The sequence below is a fragment of the Azolla caroliniana genome, unplaced genomic scaffold (assembly GCF_043228905.1).
Source record: "Azolla caroliniana isolate FFs.n. ecotype wild unplaced genomic scaffold, voAzoCaro1.0.p SCAF_17, whole genome shotgun sequence".
NCBI lineage: Eukaryota > Viridiplantae > Streptophyta > Polypodiopsida > Salviniales > Salviniaceae > Azolla > Azolla caroliniana.
Genome location: NW_028230452.1, coordinates 2,608,790 through 2,631,451, shown reverse-complemented (window position 1 = coordinate 2,631,451; position 22,662 = coordinate 2,608,790). Strand labels below are relative to the sequence as shown.

Below are 22,662 nucleotides of genomic sequence, written 5' to 3'. Positions count from 1 at the left end.
ATAACACTTGAGGCAGATCAGAACAATAGACACCTAACAACAATCGCCCTCCTTCCTCAAACATCCTAATGCCCATCATCAAACAATCACATCTACACTAAACCCCTCCCAACCCACCACCCCTCATCACCAAACCTGAACACAATGTTTTCATAGCAAAACTATGCTTTTCATGCAATATAACGAATGAACATGATGTTGGAAAAAAGATACCAAAAATTTGAACACTATGAATTGCCAAGGTAAAGAAGCTTTGAATGCAGCTGATATTCCCAAAAATTAAAATGTTAGGAAGAACTGCTTTCAAGCCAGATTTCTGACAGAAAAGATGATCTATTAAAATATATCTGTAAAGCTCCACTAGCATGCAACCTAGAAAGATGCATGATCCGATATATTAAAATATATCCATAAAGCTCCACTAGCAAACTGGAAAGAAGCATAAGATCCAATGTATATAGCCTTCGTCACTTTCCCAACTATTCTCATTTATCAATGGGCATCATTTACACATATGTGAGATATAGTTACGGGGGTGCATGGCATATGCGATGTCAATCAATTTTCTCCAAGTTCAAAGCAGATGGCCAAAAGAAAAAACTTGTATGAGTCATTGGAGTGGATTCAACTGATGATGGTTCATTTCTCCATTAAGACTAGAATAACGGTAGCTTGAAGTCAAATTGAAATTTGTTTTCTTCTGTCAATACAGAATACACAGCATTGGGGGGTTCATAAGGTACGGTATATACAAACTTTTCTGCCTCATCGAGTTGGCCAGATGCTCCAAGTAGATCCACAATGTTACCAAATAATTCAGCTCCTGGGATAATACCACATTTTTCATCAAGATCCAGCATGCGGAGACGGCTCTCAGTAGCCAGGATTCCTTGGTTAAATGCAGAAAGAACATTCTCATACGTCACCCTTTCCGATAAAATACCTTCATCCTTAATTTTCCCAAAAAGCTTTGAGGCTTCCTCTTCCTGTCCATTCCTTGCATATGCCGCAATCATAGAGGTCCAGGAGATAGCATTGTGGATTAAACCATTGTTGAATGCTGTCTTTGCACCTTCTAGATAGCCACACTTTGCATACATACCCACAATCGCATTCGCAACCGTTGCATCAAACTCATAACCAAGAAACCGAACCAATTCATGCACCTCTTTTCCATCTTGCAAATCTTCGCACGCAGAAAGCACATTCACACAAGTTGTTTTCTTTGGAACCAAACCAGACTCTTGCATGTGCTTAAAGACCTGGAGAGCTTCTTTACACTTCCCATTGTGGGCATATGCTGCAATCAAGGCATCCCAAGTAGTCACATCTCGGGTCGAGGTCTGGTCAAATAGTCGTTGGGCTTCTTCCACGCTCCCACATTTTCCATACATTTTAATGAGAGCAACAGTAACATCTACCTCGGCTTCGAAACCAATCTGAGAAGCACGCGACTGTATAGCTTTGCCTTCAGCCAGATCACATGGACCAATGCAAGCACTAAGGACATTAATAATGGTGTGCTTATCCTCAGACACTCCTTGCTCTTGCATTTTCTTGAATAAATTTAATGCTTGCTTGTTAGCATCCTTGCGTACATATCCAGCAATCATAGCATTCCATAACGGACAGTTTTTATCTGGCATTTTCTCAAATATTGTCTCTGCCAGCTCAAGGCTGCCTCTGCCATAGGTGCAAAGGCTACTCACATAAAATTCCTTTGGAATACTCTGAAAGACCTCGAGAGCCTCTTCCTTGTGTTCATTAGTTGCCAATGCAATAATCATAGCATTCAACAAAGGCAGGCTCTTGTCAGTAACCTTATCGAAAACCTCGCGAGCTTCTTGCAAAGCCCTACATCGCCCAAACATGGAAACAAAAGCTGAGGCAATTCCAGCATCCAATTCCAAGCCACTTTTGGAGAATTCTGAATAGATCTCTTTGCCTTCCTTCAGCGCATCCTCGCTTAGACATGCTGTAGCATTAAGAATGTATGTTACCCTGTTGGGAGTCACGCCCTCTTTCTTCATTTTTCCACAAAGAGAAAGTACCTGCTTGTGATGCCCATATTCAGCAAATGCCTTGATCAATGTGTTCCAAGCAATAACATCTTTTCCAGTCATTTCACCAAACACTTTCTGAGCTTCTTGAAGGTTGCCAGATTTCCCATACAAGTGTATCAGGCTGATCATGACCCTCTTCTCGGTCTCCAAAGCATTTCTTGGAAGACGAGAATGAATCTGCATAGCTTTCTCGAGATCCCCCTCACGAACACAAGCAACGAGGGCACTTGAGAAGCTTATATGATCGGGGAACTCATCTTGCTGTATCATGACCTCAAACAGGTCAGCTGCATCTCTATAACGATGATTCAAAGCATAAGCCGAACTCAATGCATTCCAAACCGATCCTTTTCGTTCAATCAACATCCTAAACATCTTCACAGAATTCTCAACACTTTCCAATCTTCCATACATCCTGATAAGGGCGGCACCAATTACAGGGTCCAACTTATAAGGGGAACGATGGATATGCTCATGTACGAGGCGTCCATCTTGCATATTCTCAGCCCCAGAAATGACCGACACCAAACTTAGAAATGACTCCTTCTCTGGGTTAAGCTCGGCTTGTTTAAGCATTTCATAGATCTCCAATGCCTCCTTCCTATACCCATATTGGCAATAAGCACCAATCATGCAAGTCCACATGTAGGTGTTCTTCTTTGCACGGGAGTCAAACCATTCCCGAGCTTTCTGTGGCGACCCACATCTTCTATACATTTGCAAGATGAGCCCAACAAGGGCCATATCCTTTTCGTGGTATTCATACCTGACAATATGGTTGTGAACGAGCGTACCTTTATCAAGTTGTACACGATTCCCAGCCGATTGAAGAAGAGCGGCATAGGTAGCGGGGTGTGGTTTGATTCCGATCTTATCGAGCCGATCGAGCCTTTCTAGGGTTTCCTCAAAGCTCGATCCCGCGAGACCATGGAAATCGCTTATCTCGTCGGGTTTCTCCCGTGCTGCCATCCGACGGGCGAGGCTCGATCTTTTGTTTGACAGGAAAGATCTGGACCTAGGCATCGAAGATGGTGGGGGTAAGTCATCGAAGTTTAAGAAATCTGAGGCGAAGCTTGCTGTGAAGACGAGCTGGTGGGGTAAAGGTGAGGAAGCTTCAATCTCACCGCGTGTGGGGAGCAGAGATGGTGATACAAGGGATTTGTTTCTTCGTCCCTGAGCAAGGAGCTGGGCTGCTCGAGAGAAGCTTCGGAACGCCATAGCTGCTGCTCTGTTCTCTTCTGTTGTTGCTCTCGCTTAAACCCTAACTTAAACCCTTGCCTTAGACTTTCTTCTTCCTTTTCCATGTTTTGGGATATTTACAAATATACCCCTAGGTTATAATCTCCTCTATGTAGTAGTAGTAGTAGTAGTAGTAACTTAGTAAGGTTTGTATTGCATACAGTGGGGTTACTCTTAAGACATTTTCGAAAACTTATGGATAATCCCAGTTTATTCATCGTATATATCACGAAAGCCTATTGACACCAACTTGGGCCGTTAATACACCCCCCCCCCCCCAAGGGTTTGCGTAACATGGCCTCCTTCTGCTTAGGTACTAAGACTATTTTGCTTCTAAGGTTTATCGCATTTGTCGTGGAGCCTTTTGTGTGTTGTATGTACTCTCCTAGGAGCATTAGGTTTGCCCACCCAGATGAAGGAGCGTTAGAAATGCTGAGGGAACAAATAGATCCGGGTTGGAACCGACAAAGAATAAACCAATATTTACTCTCAAATGTTTCATTCCATAACCTGCCGCCAATTTATCCTCTCCTTCTTGTAGATTGATACGCAATCTTCCACGGTTCGTCGGTGATGCAGTGAAGAACCTTGCAAATAAAGGACCGTTAGAAATGACGAGGGAACAAATAAATAGATTTGGGTTGGAACCGATAGAGAATAAACCAAATTTTACTCTTAAATGTTTGATTCCATAACCTTCCACCAATTTGTCCTCGCCCTCTTGTAGATTGACACGCAATCTTCCACATTTCGTTCGTGATACAACGAAGAAATTTGCAAAACATACGACGCAAATCCATTACTCGTCATCATCAAGGAACATATCTTTACAAGAACTCAACTTGGTTCAATAAATATGTCAAATACATGGTTAAGATATGTTTATTGAATGCAAAAGAAATCCAAAGTATTTCATGTGAAATATATGTTTATTGAATGCACAATGTTTATGATATGCAAATGTGGAAAGCATCATACTACTACCTTTTCAAGTCCTACAATCACCATATGTGGACAATGTCTAGGATGTATACATTATAGAAAAGTGAGTAAGTATATGGTGGACCATGCCAAACTTGTATTATTATGATTCAGACCTAATTATGGCTTAATGGGATGTCAATATTTGCACAATTGACAACCTATGGGCCTATTAATCTGCTTTCCAATTTTTACTCACAATGCAAAATAAAAGGTTACAATGTACGAGAGCATTCGATAGGAAACGATTCTAGAAACCATTGTGCAAATGTAGAAAGGAATTTGTGGTTTATAATGACCTAAAATATACAAGCTAAAGACATGGAATACCGGGGATGATTATAAAAAATCACATTAATCAATAACCTCAAACATTGTATCAAAGAGACTCTAGCGAAGTTGAAACACCTTTAGGACCTTCAAAACTAGTAACAAATAAGAATTTATGTCCTAATTGTTCCAATGTGTCTCAGTAGCAAACTTACACAATTCACTTTTGAATTCATTAATTTTAGGAATCAAAATGTGATATTGGTTGATAGAAGCAAGATCAAAAAGGAGAAAACATATTGTAGTGGGTCCAATCCATCCACAAACACACACTTTTGACATTAGTACACTTGTCTCTTCACATGCCAATGCGTTTTTTTTGTTAATATTTCAATGTGGATCCATCCATTACATGCTATATTAGATCAGATGGCTAGATTTGTGGGAGTCATATCTTTCCATTGAGGATGAGAACTAGCCTCGTAATCCCCAAAATAACCTACAATTTTCCAACCAACTTAAATTCTTAATAAACCATTTGATTGATTTTCAATGCAACCAACATATGGCGATCACACACTCAAAAGTCTTCAATGCAAAGTTCAGGTGTAGTGTGATAATGTTAGTATGAGTAAGAGAATAAATTGTTATTTTGAGGAATATTGATTCAAACATTGATCAATTCTTACATGCTAGTGGGTGAAACTACCTTGGTTATCATAACACAAACGAATGCACCTACCTTGGTTATCATATTTTTTTAAGTTTAGAGCTAATTTATCACAAAACATGGGAATGACTAATAATGAAATTTGCAGTGATCTCACTGGCATTATGTAACACATAATATAATGTAATATTTAACTATCAAATAACGCCTTAAAAAGTTGTTATCATGTAACATCTTGGGGTCCACAAACCTTAAACATAAGTTTGATTGTCCACATATAACATGATAGAGTCTGCAAGTTGTTTTTAAACAGTTGTTGAGCAAAGTCATTCTATCACCTCACTCAAGCAACGACATTCAATTTTCGAAAGGTAGGAATGACGTTTGCAATTGTCTTTATCATAAAAAAATGACAATATACAAATTCATTACTTAATGAGAGCAAATTCATAACATCTAATATGTTGCATAGCATGACATTGTGCGCAAAGCACAATGTGATGTCTTCTGTGTTATTAAAACATTAACATAAATAGAAATCATGTATCTTGTTTTAAGGGATGCAATGAAATAATTCTCATTCTTTTCAATATATGACAATATACGTGGTTATCATTGTGCCTCTCCTTAGGAATGCTTTTGCAAGGATAAAATGGGCATTCTTGCTTAGAAAGAATGTGTGTGTATGGGAGGGGGGATATCACACCTCTCTCAAGTTTCCTCTCATTTCATGTCTTCTATTTTACTCTAAAATAAAAAATCATGGTATCAAAGTGAGAATTCCAACCATTGTTTCTATGATGAGGGATTGTCTAGGTGTTATTTGATGCCTATACAATGGGTGTTTGCACAATTCACATAGGTTGACCCACAATCAGAGATGGAGATTGTTTTCCTATTTCTGAGGTATTGGGGAATTGCATCATAATTGGGATATGCGCGATGCTTTTGTATTTGATGGTTGGCATAGAGTAAAATCATATCTATGCAAGTTGAAGGGAGTACTAATGCGGCAATCTTCTTTATTCGAGCAAGTGGTTATTCAGTGGAGTGTTCGGCTTGCCTATTGGCAATTCAACATGTTCCACTACCCATGTAGTTAGTGGGTGACTATACTCCATTATGACACTCATTGCAAAATAGTGTTTTCCACACACATTTATTATCGTAATTGTGTGTTTTCACAAAGAGAGAGACACACACACACACAAACACACACAGAGATAGAGGGCATAAAGCGATAGATCGATGTTTCAAAAATGTGGTTTGGAACGGCTTGGTGTCTACCACGGCCTCAACAATACCACGAGGGATGTAAGATGGTGGCTAGAGGCTCACAAGAAGATGGCCAATGGCGAACGTGCTTGCGCATAAGTATTGAGAGGAGGAGGTGTTTGTGCGATGGTTGTAACTTGTAGCCAAGCCCAACCAAACGACATGGTTCGGGTTTGTTTATGGGAGTCAGCCATGTCGGGGCGGTCCAAAGTGAGTGTGGGGCAGGGCAAGCCGACCCAAGCCAAGCCAAACCAAACCAAACCGAACCAAACCAAACCAAACCACATGGTTCGGGTTTGTTTCTTGGAAGTCAGCCATGTCAGCCAGGTCCAAAGTGTATGTGGGCCAAACATTTTCTTTCTCTGCATAATAATAATGTCTTTATATTTGTGGTTATAAACTCGTAAAGCTTTTCCAAAGTCCCCAACTCTTCCCAAATATCACATGTTATGTATATGATAAATAAACTCTGCGCCAGAAACACTAACACAAATTTGATTCCTTTTGTGGGTGGATGAATGATCGATCGCATTCCTGCGTTTGATTTTGATTCTTTTCTTTAAAAAAGAAAGAAAGAGATTGTCGCATTGCCACGCGAACCAAGAAAGAAGAAAGAAGAAAGACGAAAAGAAAGCAGAATCGATTTCGGATGTGGAACAGATGTCCATCGCCTTCCATTGTTAGGTGGGTGGGTGGGTTTTCTCTTGTCTGTGATGTTCTCGCCTTTCTCTCATCTTTTCTACCTTAATCCATTTTTGAGTTCGTAATTTTTACCTTAATTTCTTTTTAAAATGTTCTATGTTAGTTCCTGTCTAAATAATCCTAATCCATCGTTAAATGCACGGATTATTACCCTAAGTCCTGTTTAAATTTCTATTTAAAGTTGTGAGTTGTGCACTAGTACTTGTCTAAATTCATGGTTTTCACCCTAATGCGATTCCTGGCTTTTACATGTTTATTATTCAAAAATGTGTGGGTTCTATCCTCACTCATGTTTTAATTCTTGGTTTTTACCGTTCATTATTTTCTATATTTGTACGGGTTCATTTGAATCTCTGCATCAATTTGTGGATTGTACCCTAGTCGTGATTTAATTAGGGAAATTCTTAACCTGATCTATGATTAAATACAAGGATTCATCCTGTGTTAAAATTTGTTATCTTTTCCTTCTACAGTCTGGTTTTGTCTATCTGCCCTCTCAACAGTCACAAAACAGCATCGAAGGCCAGTTCGAAAATGCTAATATAGTGACTTGAGCTACGTACCTTAGATAAAACACATGGTATTATCTTCCATATTTGTCCTAGCTTATCAAACTCCATCGTTCTGTCGGTGAACCATTGTCTTAATACAATAAAGAAGAACAAGGAATGACTAAGAACTTTGCGAAATGGGAGGTGGATCCTCTATTCTCGGCTGCAGAAGAAGTTCAAGACTCAGCAGACAGGTTGGGTTTGCTTCTTTCCATATTGAATGATCAATATTGGATGCATCTTTTCATCGTTGCATTATTTTGTTGGTTCTTGTTTTCCTTTTCTATATATTTCTTATAAACATTCCCATTTATTCTTTGTTTTTAGGTTAGATTCGGCTTACCGGACTTGGGTCCACACGAAAAGCTCATTGTTTGATGGAGAAGAAGCATACCTAATTGAGTTTCGCAAGAGAGAACTGAACACAGCCCTCGGCACAGCAAAATGGCAGGTCTGTGGTACTTCAGTCTTTGTTGCGATTGATTGAATGAAAGGAACATCTATTGGTTTCATGTTATATATTCAAGGTTGAAGTTGAAAAGTGGCTCTTATTTTGGTCTTCAACTAATATTAATTTATCTGGCTTCAGCTTGAAGAGTTTGAGAAGGCCATTCGTACCACACGGTTGCAACATCATTACTATGAGGAAGATGATGCCCCTGGAAGGCACAACCAATTCATTTCAGCCATCCAGAACCAGATCAGCATTATAGAAGATGCATTCCTTTCTTCAAATGATGTGAAAGATCTGAAAACTCTTCCGATTGTGAGAGTAGGTTGTGAAGATGAAAAAGATGAACTTGAGCAATTTTTATGTGGAACAAGGAATGTTATAAATATGCAGGCAACCTTGAAAGGACTTGAAAAGGTTGATGAGAGACCATCATCATCTCAGGGCTCTGTACATGAGAAATTAAGGACTCCAGAACAAATAATTTCATCTACTTCACATTCACTCCATTTTATCGATTATCAAATGGCTACTGATTGTGTTCAGATGAAAGATGATCACAATGGTCAAACTCTTTGTCATTCTGATTCAGAGATCTTACCCATGGATCATAACAATGGTGACACATATCACAGAAGCATAAGTATAGGGCATGACTTAAGCTACTTGAAGGGTGGAACTTCAAATCATAGCTCCAAAAGAAAGGGGAATGTGTTTGCTGCTGGTGATAATAAATCAAGTGTCTTTGCTTTGTGGTTGAAAATGAAGCACATGTTTCACCTTCATGCCACTAGAAGTGGCTTTAAGAGGTGGAAAGATGGAGATTCCCAGGCAGATGATCAGTATCCAGCTGTGGATAGATTCTCAGATGAAAAGGTAAGTTTGTGTACTTATTCTGCATCTTGTGTCTATACTATTGTGAATGATCTGTCAGACAGTTTATCCATATTCATAATAACCTGATTGATATAATCGCAACTTGGTAGGAGATTCTACTATTTTATATTTATATTGAGTTTTTGTTTGGTTTCTGCAATTTCCAGGAAGTTCACAATGTTAGAGACCACTTCGATGCATCACTGAAGAAACATGGAAGTCAGACCAAGGCATGGGGTGGAACATTCCATACCTTGCAATTTTCACACAATCTCATTCTGGGGAGGCGACTTGCTCATATAGCTGCTTTCATGCTTGCAACATTCGCAATCCTAGGTTTGTATGCGCATCTGTTTTTGTGTAAAAAGAGGAATTATCTATCAATTAATAGGAGAATCAATACATTATCCCTCCAAAACAGGATCAGGCCATGTTAAATTCTTCATCCAAGATTAACCAATTACCAATACTAACACAAACTAGCACATACAGTTGCACTCGGTTAAACTTGCCAAAGTCCGATACATATGGAGCATCCATATACCAATACTAACACAAACTAGTACATACAGTTGCCCTTGGTTAAATTTGTCAAAGTCCAATACAATGGAGCACCCATGTGTTAGTATTGGTATATGGAGCATCCATATACCAACACTAACATAGACTAGCACATACAGTTGCCTTTGGTTAAATTCATCAAAGTCAATACATGTGGAGCATCCATGAGTCTCATTTGGGAAAAGTAGAACTCCTTTGTTAAGTAGAACAACGAGCTTTTAATAGCGCATTCCAACAAATACAAGAAACAGTGGATGACATCGCCCACCACTGCACTCTAGTGAGCTTCAATAGTGATCTAGATGACAGATGCCTATTTGGTACAGTGACCATGTATCCTCAATCAAGGTGGTGATGCTTGATGGCAGATGCTAGCCTGCGTTATATAGGTGTCACCTATGGCCTGGGCATGAGTTTCACATCTCACTTACGATTCGGGGTCTGGATTCATTAATGGTACCCCTTAACCATCATAGTATAGGAACAGTTCGACTTGTTCCATTTTCTAAACTGGGTATCCTATAATCTGGTGATATCCACTGTGTTTAGCGAGCGCTTCATTCAACATGTATCCCAAATGTCGTGCCCTTGCAAAGGCAAAACAAGTTCCTAAAGAGGAGGTTCCATTAAACAATGTGGTTTCATGGTTCACATTAATCTCGTAATATATTCTTAAGGCATGGATATCACAAAATCTCTTTTGATAGGTGACAAATTTCACAATGAAATTGCTAGCAAAGGTTTCTTGAGAAAAGATGTTGTATTCAATACTGCTCTGGTGGATATGTAGTCAATGAATTACCTTTCTGACGTGTCATCTCGTATTCTGAACTTACTGTTGGATAATGCCAACATGGTCAAGTTGAAGAGGCATTAAACCCTTTTGGAAGAATGAGAAACGAGGTTGTTTCTCCGATTGCTATCACATTCACTTGTCTCTTAAAGGCGTGTGGAGGCATAAAACTGATCGATAAGGGCATATATATTCACAATGTTATTTACATTAATGGGTTGTTACAGAGATGCTATGCGAGGGAACACTTAGGTGGATATGTATGCCAAATGTGGTTTCCTTGCAAAAGCACAAAAGGTTCTGCTTTGATTTCAGCATATCTCAGCAGGACATGGGTGAGGAAGCACTGGTCTGTTTTCAGAGGTTGCGAAATGATTGGATATGCCCAAATGAAGTCACCTTCATCGGCATCTTGATGGCATGTGGTGATACAAGAGAAGTTGGGAGGGCAAATAAATTCATGGGGAGATTATTGTTAATGTTAGTTGGAAGCCGACATTGCACTTGAAAATGCATTGGTTAAATGTATGCAACATGTAATGCCCTGCAAAAGCACATGAAGTTCTTTATTGGCGTCCTATCCGAGATGTAGTTTCTTGGAATGGATTAATCTCTGGATATGTTCAAATGGGACAATGTGAGGAACCTTACACTGGTTCAAACAGATGCAAGGAGATGTGATTCACAAAGAGATTATAAACAAGGGGATACTGCGAAACGATATTGTTCTCGGAACATATGGGAGATGTGGTGCCCTCCCTAAAGCACAAGAAGTGCTGGAGGAGCTTTGTGTTATGAATGTGGTCTCATGGAATGCATTAATCTCAGGCTTTGCACAGCAGGGAAGAGGTGAGGAAGCAGTAGAATGTTTCAAAAGAATATTGTGCGAATTCAGTTACATTTTTTTCGGTGTTAAATGCATATAATCACTCTGGTCTTGTAGAGCAACTCTATTATGAGGACGTGAGCAAACAATTTAGGATCACGCCAGATCTAGGGCACTATAGTTGTATGATAGACCTCTTTGGTAGAGCAGGTCACTTTGACACAGCAATGGAAGTGATCAAGGAGATGTCATCCAGTGATTATCCTCCAGTTTGGGGCGCCCTTATAGGTGCATGCCAAAAATGGGGAAATGTAGAGCTTGGTAGATATCTTTTGATCAGGCATTACAACTAGATGTTGGGAATCATGCAGCCTATGCATGCGTGACAAATATATGCTGCTGCTGGGATGCAAGAGGATGTTGGAGATCAGGTGTTAGCAATGATGCAGCTTATGCATGCTGGGATGCAAGAGGATGTTGGAAAAATTGAAGTGATGAAAGTGAAAAATGTTTTACTTGCCAGAGGAATCTACAGTATATATAATGACACGGGCATTTAATGAGGCATTTATTACAGCAAAGATGGTTTTCTTATCATGATGCTTGGAAGTGCCACATGATTAAATTTTGAGTGACCATCTTGACTAGCACAAATTCATTTTCCATGGGAAACTGCATTCCAAGATATGAACTTGGGCTGATTGTGGAATCCAGGTAATGAGATAAAATAGTCCATCCCAAAGAGATCTCTTGGCCAATTAGCCTAATTCAATGAAGTATATAAAATATGAGATCCCTATAAAGCGAAGCCATCATTACAATTTGAGCAAACATTGTGGGCAATAAAAAAATTCTATACTTCTAACTTCATTCTTACGTTACTGAGTATCATTGACACTAGTACCGTTGTTCAATGTGGTGGTGTCAAGACATTGTCACCACCATCATCATGCATGAGAGAATCCTATTGGTAGTTAAAATGGATTTTGTAAGAAAATGGTTTCAACATCAACTCACACTTCAACTAGCTAAGGAATGGGAATCTAGGGATCAGGAATTAGTGTGAATTCCTCTAATACAATTCTTCCTATTTATAACTTGACAACATTTTCTTAGTTTACGTGACGTAATAGTAGTGATATTCCCAGGCATTAGGTCATGCCTGGAGACCTAAATGAATTCGTCCCCATGACTACAAAAAAGAAAGCAAACAATGACTTGATCATGGCAATTAACATAACATTCGAAGAAGCAAATAAAATGGTAAACAGATTCAATGCTTGAATTTGGAGAGAAGGCCACTCTAGTACTCGTGATACTACATACAAGATCATGTACGAGAATTTTACCTCTATGAAGCTTTGCCCTAAAAGCACAACTCAAGGAACACCAGAAACCCTACAAGCCCTATGTTTCTTGTAAATATGCTTAGTCCTGAAGAGCTCAAACTAGGCTGACTTAATGGGCCTTCCTTCTAGTGTTTCTTATTTACACAATTTCCAATAAACAGTTAACACACAGTTGGGACTTCACAAAATTCTTCTTCAGACTTATATGTAGGCAATTACATCCAAACACTACATATTTCAGCTGTATTTACACCTGTGGGGTGTAGGTATCTACATTTTGATAATGTCAAAAACCTTGAGTTCCATCTCCTAGCATGTACTATGATCCTCAAGCCACAATCCCTGTTTCGCTCTTCGATGCTGACCCATGATCAATGATGGGCAATTTGAGATCAACCTGTGACCAATGAGCAACAATTTGCTTGTTAATTAGTGATGCATAATCCTCGATTTGACACTGGAACTGTTTTAGCTTGTAAAGATAACCTTTGTCAATCCATTTGTGACATTTTTCAATATGTGCACCCCGAGGAAGTAGTGGTAGTTAGTTCTTCTTGATGCATTCTCATATGAAGGGATGTAGCAACTCAATGTGCTTTGTCTTTACATGGACCCTGTAGCTTTAATGACATATTCGTTGGCAAACTGACTAAGAGTCATATCATCCTCATTAAGTACAACTACTTTTAAACCTTTATACATTCTAAACTTTTATCTTGCTGAACTTGCTACCAGTAAGATTCTTTGCTACATGATATACAATGATCAAGGTGGTGACAATATCTTGACCTAACCACATGGAACATCAAGGTGGTGACACTCAGTATTGTAAGGATGAAGTTAGGAGTATAGAATTTTTTTATTTCCTGCCATGTTGGCCTCAAACTGTAATGATGGCTCCCTTTTCTAGGATCTCATATTGTATACTTGCTTGAATTAGGCTGATTAGCCAAGAGATCTCTTTGGGATCATCTATCACCTGGATTCCACGCATCAGCCCAAGCTCATATCTCAGAATGCCCTTTTACATGGGAAAATGAATTTGTGCTCAAATTTTAATCATGTGGCACTTCAAAGCATCATGATAAGAAAACCATCTTTGCTGTAATAAATGCCTCATTAAATGCCTGTGTCATCATATTGACTGTAGATTCCTCTGGCAAGTAAAATATTTTTCACTCTCATTGCCTCAATTTTTCCAACATCCTCTTGCATCCCAGCAGCAGCATATATATTTGTCATGCATGCATAGGCTGCATCATTGGTAACATCTAGTTGCAAAGCCTGATCAAAAGCAAATCTACCAAGCTCTACATTTCCCCATTTCTGGCATGCACCTAAAAGAGCGCCCCAAACCGGAGGATAATCACTGGATGGCATCTCCTTGATCACTTCCATTGCCTTGTCAAAGTGACCTGCTCTACCAAAGAGGTCTATCATACAGCTATAGTGCCCTAGATCTGGCATGATCCTATATTTTTTACTCATGTCCTCATAATAGAGTTGCCCTTGCTCTACAAGACCAGAGTGACTACATGCATTCAACACCGAAAGAAAAGTAACTGAATTCGGACAAAGACCCTTGCGCAACATTTGTTTGAAACACTGGACTGCTTCCTCACCTCTTCCCTGCTGTGCAAAGCCCGAGATTAATGCATTCCATGACACCACATTCATAACACAAAGCTCCTCCAGAACTTGTTGTGCTTTAGGGAGGGCACCACATCTCGCATACATATCCACTAAAGCAGTTCCAAGAACAATATCATCTCGCAACATCCTCTTGTTTAGAATCTCTTTGTGAATCTCCTCCCCCTTACCGAACGCACCTGTCATGCCACAAGCCTTCAGGATGCATGTAAATGTGATTGCATTAGGTCTGTAACCTTTGCATTCCATTTTCCTATAGCACTCCATTGCTTCCTCTCCTTGCCCTGTCTGCACATACCCTGAGATCAATGCATTCCAAGTAACTACATCCTGAACATGCATCTTCTTGAGCACTCTTTGCGCATTCTCAAGCAAACCACATTTGGCATACATATCCACCAATGCAGTACCAAGTACAAGATCTTTCTCCATAAGTCCCTTATTAATGATAAGGTCGTGCACTTGCTTGCCCTCGCTAACTGCTCCTGAAATGCCACATGCCTTCAGTACACTAGTGAAGGTGATCTCATTCGGAAAGAGACCCTCTCCTTGCATCTGTTTGAAACAGTGTAAAGCTTCCTCACATTGTCCCATTTGAACATATCCAGAGATTAATCCATTCCAAGAAACTACATCTCGGATAGGAAGCCGAGAAAGAGCTTCATGTGCTTTTGCAAGGACGTTACATCTTGCATACATATCAACCAATGCATTTCCAAGTGCAACGTCGGCCTCCAACAACCCATTATCAATAATCTCAGCATGAATTTGTTTACCCTTCTCAACTTCTCTTGTCTCTCCACATGCCATCAAGATGCCGATGAAGGTGACTTCATTTGGGCATATACAATCATTTCGCAACCTCTGAAAACAGACCAGTGCTTCCTCGCCCATGTCTTGCTGAGCATATGCTGAAATCAAAGCAGACCAAGAGACAACGTCGCGTATTGGAAGCTCAGTTAGAACCTTATGCGCTTTTGCAAGGAAACCACATTTGGCATACATATCCACCAAAGCATTCCCAAGCATAGCATCTCTCTGTAACAACCCATTAATGTAAATAACATTGTGAATATGTATGCCCTTATCAATCAGTTTTATGCTTCCACACGCTTTTAAGAGACAAGTGAATGTTATAGCATTCGGAGAAACAACCTCATTTCCCATTCTTCCAAAACAGTTTAATGCCTCTTCAACTTGACCATGTTGGGCATATCCAGCAATAATTGCAGAATACGAGACAACATCTCGGAAGGGTAGTTCATTGAATACTTCTTGAGCTCTCACAAGTTCACCACACCTAGCATACATATCCACCAGAGCAGTACCAAGTACGACATCGTTTCTCAAGAAACCTCTGTTGACAATTTCATTGTGAACTTTCTCACCTATGTCAAGAGATTTCGTTATACCACATGCCTTTAGTATAGAAGTAAATGTCACTACATCTGGAGTAATACCCTGTTTCACCATCTTTGCAAAACAGCTGAGTGCATCCTCACTCTTCCCATATTGAACATATCCTGAGATTAATGCAGACCATGAAACCACATTCTTTAAAGGAATCTCCTCTTCTAGAACTTGTTTTGCTTTTGCAAGGTCACCACATTTGGCATACATGTTGACCAAAGTGCTCTCTAAATAAGGACTCTGTCTCAAGTTTTCCTTTTTAAGGATATCAGCATGAATCCGAGAGCCTGTGTGTAGATCTTTCCTTCTCACACAATCTCTCAACAGAGAGATCAGACCCATTTCTTCATATGTTACTGGATGGTTTTGGGATGTACTGCTTCTCTGCATTCCGAAGTGTTCTCGAAAAGGCTTGGGAGATCCTCCAGACCAAAGAAAAACTTGCTCAGTGCCCGCACCTCAGAGGCATTGAAGGATTCGTGTGCAGTATCCAAGTTGCAAATTCTAGCTGCAGGAGATGATCCTTTGATTGTGTTGTGATCTAGTATGTACTGCCATGCTTCCAAATTACTCGCATGAGATAGTGTGGCCTCATTGCGGCCATCAAAGGTAGCAATTGCAGTTATATTGGGAACTAGGGTTATACAGTAAAGGCTCATGTCTTATTGGGAACTAGGCTTACACATATTTATGCATTACATGAATTGAGAGAACCCCGGTTCGATCCTCGCCATGGACCATGGGCTAGGCCCCGTCTCATAGATCAAAATCGGTCTCCTATGGAATTTAAATCAATGTCTATTTATCTATTCATCTATATATCTCTAAGATCAGGGATTGGCTAAACACCGGAGAGAAAATAATAATAATAATGTTGGAGTAGCTAACACAGGGGCATTGGAAGTTCCTCTTTTATTGTATGATCAAAATTTGATTTTCACAACCTTTGGGGTTGCTCCGTATCGTAAGGACTTTTTGCAAAGATGTAACCATCTATGTTTTATTACCATTACGCTCGTTATAAAACACACAATGAAAGGCTTAAAACTTGCAAGGCGTTTCATTTCAAGATGAGATGCCATATTGCGATGTGGTAGCCCGTAATCGAGCATTGAATAGAATCAAAGTCAAAATTAACAAATTATAGTGAAATATCTATGACTCGAACAACTACGATAGGATCATTCGACTATTTCTATGTGTATCTAGTAGGCTAGGCTAATGTGAAATTTGACCTAGTGTACGTAGGTAATTTTTAAAATATGCAAGCATACTTTCTAAAATTCTTTTATGTAGAAGCCTATATTGATCAATCTGAAAAATATGCAGGTTATTATCTCATTTTATTTCTAGCTTATGAAATAACAAAATCATATGCTACTCTCACAGAGGTCTTGTTGTCATCTTATTTTTGTAGGTCTGATTTCTTTCCATGTGATTCCAAAAGCTCTTTAAAAATATTGAAAATTCCCCATACAAGTTGGCGATGAAGGTTGCTCAAGGAATTTCGTGTACAACATGGATCTTGTTGATTGACTTATCTAGCAAACAATCACATGATGATATCTATGAGAGAAAGAAAGATGTATTATGTGAAAGAAGAGATCCCATACAACAATCAACCCACTATGTCTATATTTTTGCCAAAGCCATTGGTAAATTTTTAGTGAGATATATTTGAAGTGATTACAATATTCAAATTGACTATGATCTTCATGAGCGAAAAAACCAATTCCTTAAGAACATCCACTTTGGACTACGATATTTGCTGTTTTGGAGGAAAGAGACCAATTTATTGATGCAATCTATGACAAAAAATCGGACGTAGAGATGGAATCACTTCTCTATCAAACAAAGTCATACTATACCTTGGTTTGAGTGAGCTAGAAGCTTCATAAATTTTGTTTACTTTGTAGAGCTCATCCAATAGCTTGTCATATCCTCTCACAAATTGTTTACCAGTAACTCACAAATACAAATGTAAATTTGGAAGCCTATTTAGATTGATTGGCATGATTTAGATATGTCTACGTCTTACAAGGTAAATCAATGATTAAGATGGATGCATTACAATTTCCCATTTGGTCCTATGTTTTTTCTTGGATGTATTTCTCAAATTTGTATTTTCAACAATAGTGTCAATCATGGTGCACTCAACTTCTCACTTTCAATGACGATGGAGAATATTGTGAATGATACCTATATTGATAATGTTATATGAATGGATTGAGGTGATGGCTAACTAGATGTTTCAAATGGTACCTATGTTGATCATATATGAATGGACTGAAGTGATGTCTAACTAGAAGCTTCCATTTGAAATTTCTTCTTTGTTAGTGCCTCTCCATGTTTTTGGGATGGCAATAATTATCTTTGGAAGTTTTGCAATATTGTGGCACCTATTTCATGCAAGAAATTTAGTCATATAGATAAACTATTTCACAATGAAGTAGACATGGGCTATATATTTAAAGTTGGAATAAAATGGCAACTAAATAGCATTATGTCTTCAAATTTCTCAATTTTTGTGCTTTCCATCAAGTCCTCTTATATACATATGTATTCACCTATATCTTGATTGTCATATGAGTTACTAATAGCGAGCTTCTTGTGAGAGGATAGGACAAGTTTTTGCATGAACTCTACAAAATAGGCAATACTAATACAATTGATGATTCACATGAAACATATTTGCATATAATGAACCAAGGACAACTATGGAGTGACCCACATTCAGTGCATGTTATGCATAGGCATGGGTGGAAGATGTTAAAAGTTAAGTGTGCACTGTTTGAAGAGATTTGGGTTCACACATACACAATAATCAAACACCAATGCCCTAATAGTCTTTAATCAAAAGAGACCAATTGCCAACCATGTTTGTAGATTTGTTAGTATTGTGCGAGAATGCAACAAAAATATGATGACAGTCATAGAGCACTTGTAGAATTTATGTAATTCTACATTGAATTATTTTGATGTCATGGTTGTGTAAATTTTCTCTAGTGCTGTAAAGACAACAACGTGAAGAAATCAAGGACAAAACATTAAACACTTGTTAGATAGCATTGAACATAGCATTGAACGATCTAAGACTTGGTTGATCTTAAAAGCATGGAACCCCCAATGTTATTATTACACCATCCTACGTTATCAATTTAGCCAAGACTCTTAACATTCATTAATTTATCTCAAGGAAAGGTTTACACTCCAATCAACAAAATGGTTGTTTGATCAATATAAATGACAATAATTCCTAAATGTCATTGCACAATAAAATGTTGTGTATAGTTAGCTAGGATCATCGTGAGATTGATTAGTTTGCCAACATTTATTCGTTACAAATTGCCAAACATTCTCGCAATTCAACACCAAGCAAATATTTCTCGATTCTAGCATCAACATAAACCTAATTGGTTCAAAATAAGAGTTATTAGCACGAGAAGGATTTCTTGGCGTCTCACAAGACATACAATGGTGTAAAAAGTATGGCCATTGTCCATGATCAATATCGGTGATCTTGACGGCTTGAGAGACTCTTTTACGTTCTAACCCATGAAAAAGGATATGACAAGACATGGCCCAATGTAAAGCATCAATTGAACCAAAAACAATATCAACTAATGTCAAGTGTATGAAAGCAATTGGAAAGATTTTGACGCCATTTTGGAATGTGGAAGCATTTCTCATTTTCTCTTTCTTTGTACAAGGATAAAAAAGAAAAGAAAAAGGGTAGTAGTAGTGTCTAGAATATAAAAGAAGGGCATGGAATGTAATTCAAGAGAAACTGTGTACAAATATGGATTGGCCCAACGCTACAAATAAAGAACGGAAATGCATATGAAAAAGACACAAAAGCTTTTTGATTTTCTTTTTGTCCGGCCTCTCTAGTGTGAAACCTGCATCCTCGGTAGCCACCTCTCTCTCTCTGTTTTATTATTTTGTTCCAAACTGCATTAATGTGATGATGATGATGGCTATCGAGCGACACCATAAAGGCCCCCTCCTGTACACAACCGACACACATACACATACACAGATATGGCGTCAGAAAGACAGAGCTCATTCAAGTCTTTTCAGGCACAGAGAAGAAACATTGATGAAGGATCGAAATCGGGAAGGAACACAAGACTACGCCCATGATTTTTCTTCTTATTCGTCTTCTCCATCTCCATCTCCATCGCCATCGTCCTCGTCCTTGTCCTCGTCCTTGTCATCGCCTGTGCCATCATCTTATTCTTCTTCTTCGTCAATTCATGGCCATTCAAACGAAGCTCTGCTTTCCTCTTCTTTGGAGCAGGCGGACAATTCTGAGCCTCCGGAATCTGCGATTCGGAGGACCTAGGCGTTGAACAACCTTCATATTCGTCGCCATCATCGGAACTGTCTGTAAATTTTCCATCATTATATAATTGTTCTTCTGTTGCTGCTGTGTCTTCTTCAGCTGTTAGGTCGTTACTACTGCTACAATCGTCAGATATTAGTGGAGAGCAAGGAGATATGGCAAGAGAAGAAGGATGTGGAGGAGGAAGTCGGACCCGAACTCTGAGCTTTATGATATCTAGGCATCGATCCATGTTGTCGAAACTAGGCATGGGAGTTCGTTTCGATACAAGAGAAATTAGGGTTGAGAAAGAAGAAGAAGAAGGAAAGCTGGAATAGGAAGAGAAGCAGTAGAATCGGAGGAGAAGAAGAAGGAGGAGGAGGAGGAGGGGCTAATGTATGTATTGTATGGCTGAGAGAATAAAGAATTGTTGGCGATGGCGAGGCTAAGTATGCGATAGGACAGAGAAATAGTTGTAGTCTGTAGAAGTAGTGGCCAGCAGGACCTGCAGAGAAACAGCAGTTTAGAGGGAGAGAGAGAGAGAGAGAGAGGGACACTATGAAAATATAATAAATGTAATTATAAATAAATAAATAGAAGAAGAAGCGCGAATTGAAGAGGGAGTCTGAGTTTCGGTTTCACACTTGGCCCTCCTCCTTTTGTTGTTTGTAAATTTTGTTTTTTTTTGTCCGTGGGAGCCCAACGTGCACGATGGACACGTGCCTTTCCTCTTCAATTTTAAAATTACTACTATTCCTGTCCCCCCACCCCCCCCAAAAAAACTCCCTCCCTCTTAAGTTATATCTCTAGTGCCAACTCGAGATTCATGAACAAAAAAACAAATGGCACTAGGGTTTTAGGGTCGTGGCTCACGACGATTCTCGCTCCCTCCCTGTCTTCATTGCCCTCGAACTCACTCGGCCTCCCTACAAAATGTTTTCATTCTACAAAGAGAGAGAGCGAGAACGTAAAACCAAGCTTCTATCGGACCCTTTCGCCTGTTTCTCTTTCGTTGCTAGATCAATATCAATCATGTGAGCCCATGAACCGACAAAAATGCATCCCTCTCTTCTTCTTCCTTTGTGCTCAAAATACTTTTTGTGACCTCGTTCATTGAATTTCATGCCCAAAATCTCTCTTTAGGTATTGGATACACGAATGCCCAACCTTGATAGCACATGGTATTTCTCGATGTAGTAGCTATAGTATTGTCTCGAAGAAACTTGGTTAAGTTTTCAATTACAAACACTATGATTATTGCAAATACCAAAGTGATAAAAAGTTACCGTCGTGCAAAAAGAATGTAAGCATCGAATAGCCATTCCAAGATGGTATTTTATGGGTGGATATTTCCAATGATGAATCCCTCAATATTCATGTTTGAGCAACATTCACGATTCAATTAGAACATCCCCCAGAATAAACATTTATTGTGTGGGTGCCTTAAATTAAGAGTTGAGTTTAGAATTTACAAACGAGGGGGTATAGAACCACACTTATGCTATTTTACTGGGACTTTTAAGGTACAATGTTGTGTGTAGGATATGCTCACGTAATGATGTTTGGAGGCATGTGGACAAACTACTTAAGAGGATGTTTGGAAGATGAAAGTGCATGATAATGCAAATGTGTGCAACCAAGATAGCTAGCTATATGTTGGCATTGCGATCACGGTCATAATGTCAACTCCATTACACCTTTGTTATTGCCAACATGGAGACAATTGCCAACATGCATCACAAACTCTCTTGTACAAGGTAACCCCTCTTATGAGATGGTAAATTTTAGAGGATATCAAAACTCTATTTGTCTCAATGTCCACACAAGCAATCTTGGTTGAGAACAACTACTCTATCTTATGCATGACTCCCTAAATGAATGTTGTGCCAACCACCCATAAGAGGAATTGATCAAATTCACATCGAATTCTATGTGGCAATGTCCTTAGGTTAGTTGCATCCAAATTGGCAAAGTGAAAAAAAACGAATACCAAAATTCACTTATTATGTAAGCCAAAGTGATCGAGAAAGGTCTAGTTGGTAATTAGGCTAGCTTTTGTTCAACTTGCTTGGAGCACAATTTCCTTCTTTTGTATGATCAAGCAGGGGGTCGTGCAAAGAGCAATTGGGCAGAGAGGACAAAGAAACTATGGTCCCGAGGTAGGAATGAGCAATGAGGATATCCACAATGCGAACATGGAATCTCGTTGGGGGAGCATCGGGTACGAACGAACGAGGCATCAAATGAAGGTTTGGGTGGATTATTTTATACTAAGCGAACATGTGGTTTAGATTTTCCATGCACATGCAATGGAAACGTATATGTATGTGTGTGGAGCTAAAATAAATATAAAAAAACATTTTTTTTATTACTCAATGCAGTTTTATTTCTTTATTTTTGGAGTTAGAGCAGTACATAATTAAATAATATCGGAAAAACAAATAAATAAATTGTAGACGTGTAAATATTTAATGGAAGCGAAGGGTGAAGAAGTAATGAAGCGCCCACGTCACATGACGTCAGACGTCTTCTTAACGACGCATGATGCGCAATTGACACGTGCTATCCATTCAGCCGCCAAAATCTAACGGCGACGATGACCTTACGTGCGCGTGAGAAATCCAACCATCCATCCCTAGCGGCCGCTAGATTTGGCGACAGCTGTTAGATT

General features: G+C 39.1%; 3 protein-coding genes across 6 annotated transcripts; 1 reads left to right on the top strand and 2 right to left on the bottom strand.

Moving 5' to 3' along the window:
• Positions 1-210: 210 nt before the first annotated feature.
• LOC147852800 (pentatricopeptide repeat-containing protein At5g27110-like) lies at positions 211-3,310 on the bottom strand. Its single transcript, XM_087333142.1, has one exon. The coding sequence runs from the start codon at positions 3,279-3,281 to the stop codon at positions 657-659; it is 2,625 nt and encodes an 874-aa protein (XP_087189268.1). The 5' UTR covers positions 3,282-3,310; the 3' UTR covers positions 211-656.
• A 3,692-nt stretch (positions 3,311-7,002) lies between these two features.
• On the top strand, positions 7,003-17,713 carry LOC147852798 (uncharacterized). Of its 4 annotated transcripts, XM_087332757.1 has the most exons (7): positions 7,003-7,182; positions 7,674-7,780; positions 7,858-7,945; positions 8,079-8,202; positions 8,341-9,078; positions 9,246-9,414; positions 17,085-17,713. In XM_087332757.1, exons 3-7 carry the CDS (start codon positions 7,869-7,871, stop codon positions 17,120-17,122), a joined length of 1,146 nt encoding a protein of 381 aa, XP_087188883.1. In that variant the 5' UTR covers positions 7,003-7,182; positions 7,674-7,780; positions 7,858-7,868; the 3' UTR covers positions 17,123-17,713. The 4 variants fall into 4 exon arrangements, with proteins under 4 accessions (XP_087188883.1, XP_087188884.1, XP_087188881.1 ...); XM_087332758.1 differs by lacking the exon at positions 7,674-7,780; XM_087332755.1 differs by having other exon boundaries at positions 7,004-7,182; positions 7,674-7,945.
• LOC147852799 (pentatricopeptide repeat-containing protein At5g39350-like) lies at positions 12,780-16,276 on the bottom strand. The gene has a single exon (XM_087332754.1). The coding sequence runs from the start codon at positions 16,055-16,057 to the stop codon at positions 13,727-13,729; it is 2,331 nt and encodes a 776-aa protein (XP_087188880.1). The 5' UTR covers positions 16,058-16,276; the 3' UTR covers positions 12,780-13,726.
• Positions 17,714-22,662: the final 4,949 nt, after the last annotated feature.

What these genes read in the sequence shown, in the direction of transcription:
- LOC147852799 (XM_087332754.1), bottom strand. Translation starts at nt 16,057, where the DNA reads ATGCAGAGAAGCAGTACATCCCAAAACCATCCAGTAACATATGAAGAA.
- LOC147852798 (XM_087332758.1), top strand. Translation starts at nt 7,869, where the DNA reads ATGACTAAGAACTTTGCGAAATGGGAGGTGGATCCTCTATTCTCGGCT. An exon ending in GTTCAAGACTCAGCAGACAG is followed by an intron (nt 7,946 to 8,078) that starts GTTGGGTTTGCT and finishes CTTTGTTTTTAG; the next exon opens with GTTAGATTCGGCTTACCGGA. An exon ending in TGCAACATTCGCAATCCTAG is followed by an intron (nt 9,415 to 17,084) that starts GTTTGTATGCGC and finishes TTATTTTTGTAG; the next exon opens with GTCTGATTTCTTTCCATGTG.
- LOC147852800 (XM_087333142.1), bottom strand. Translation starts at nt 3,281, where the DNA reads ATGGCGTTCCGAAGCTTCTCTCGAGCAGCCCAGCTCCTTGCTCAGGGA.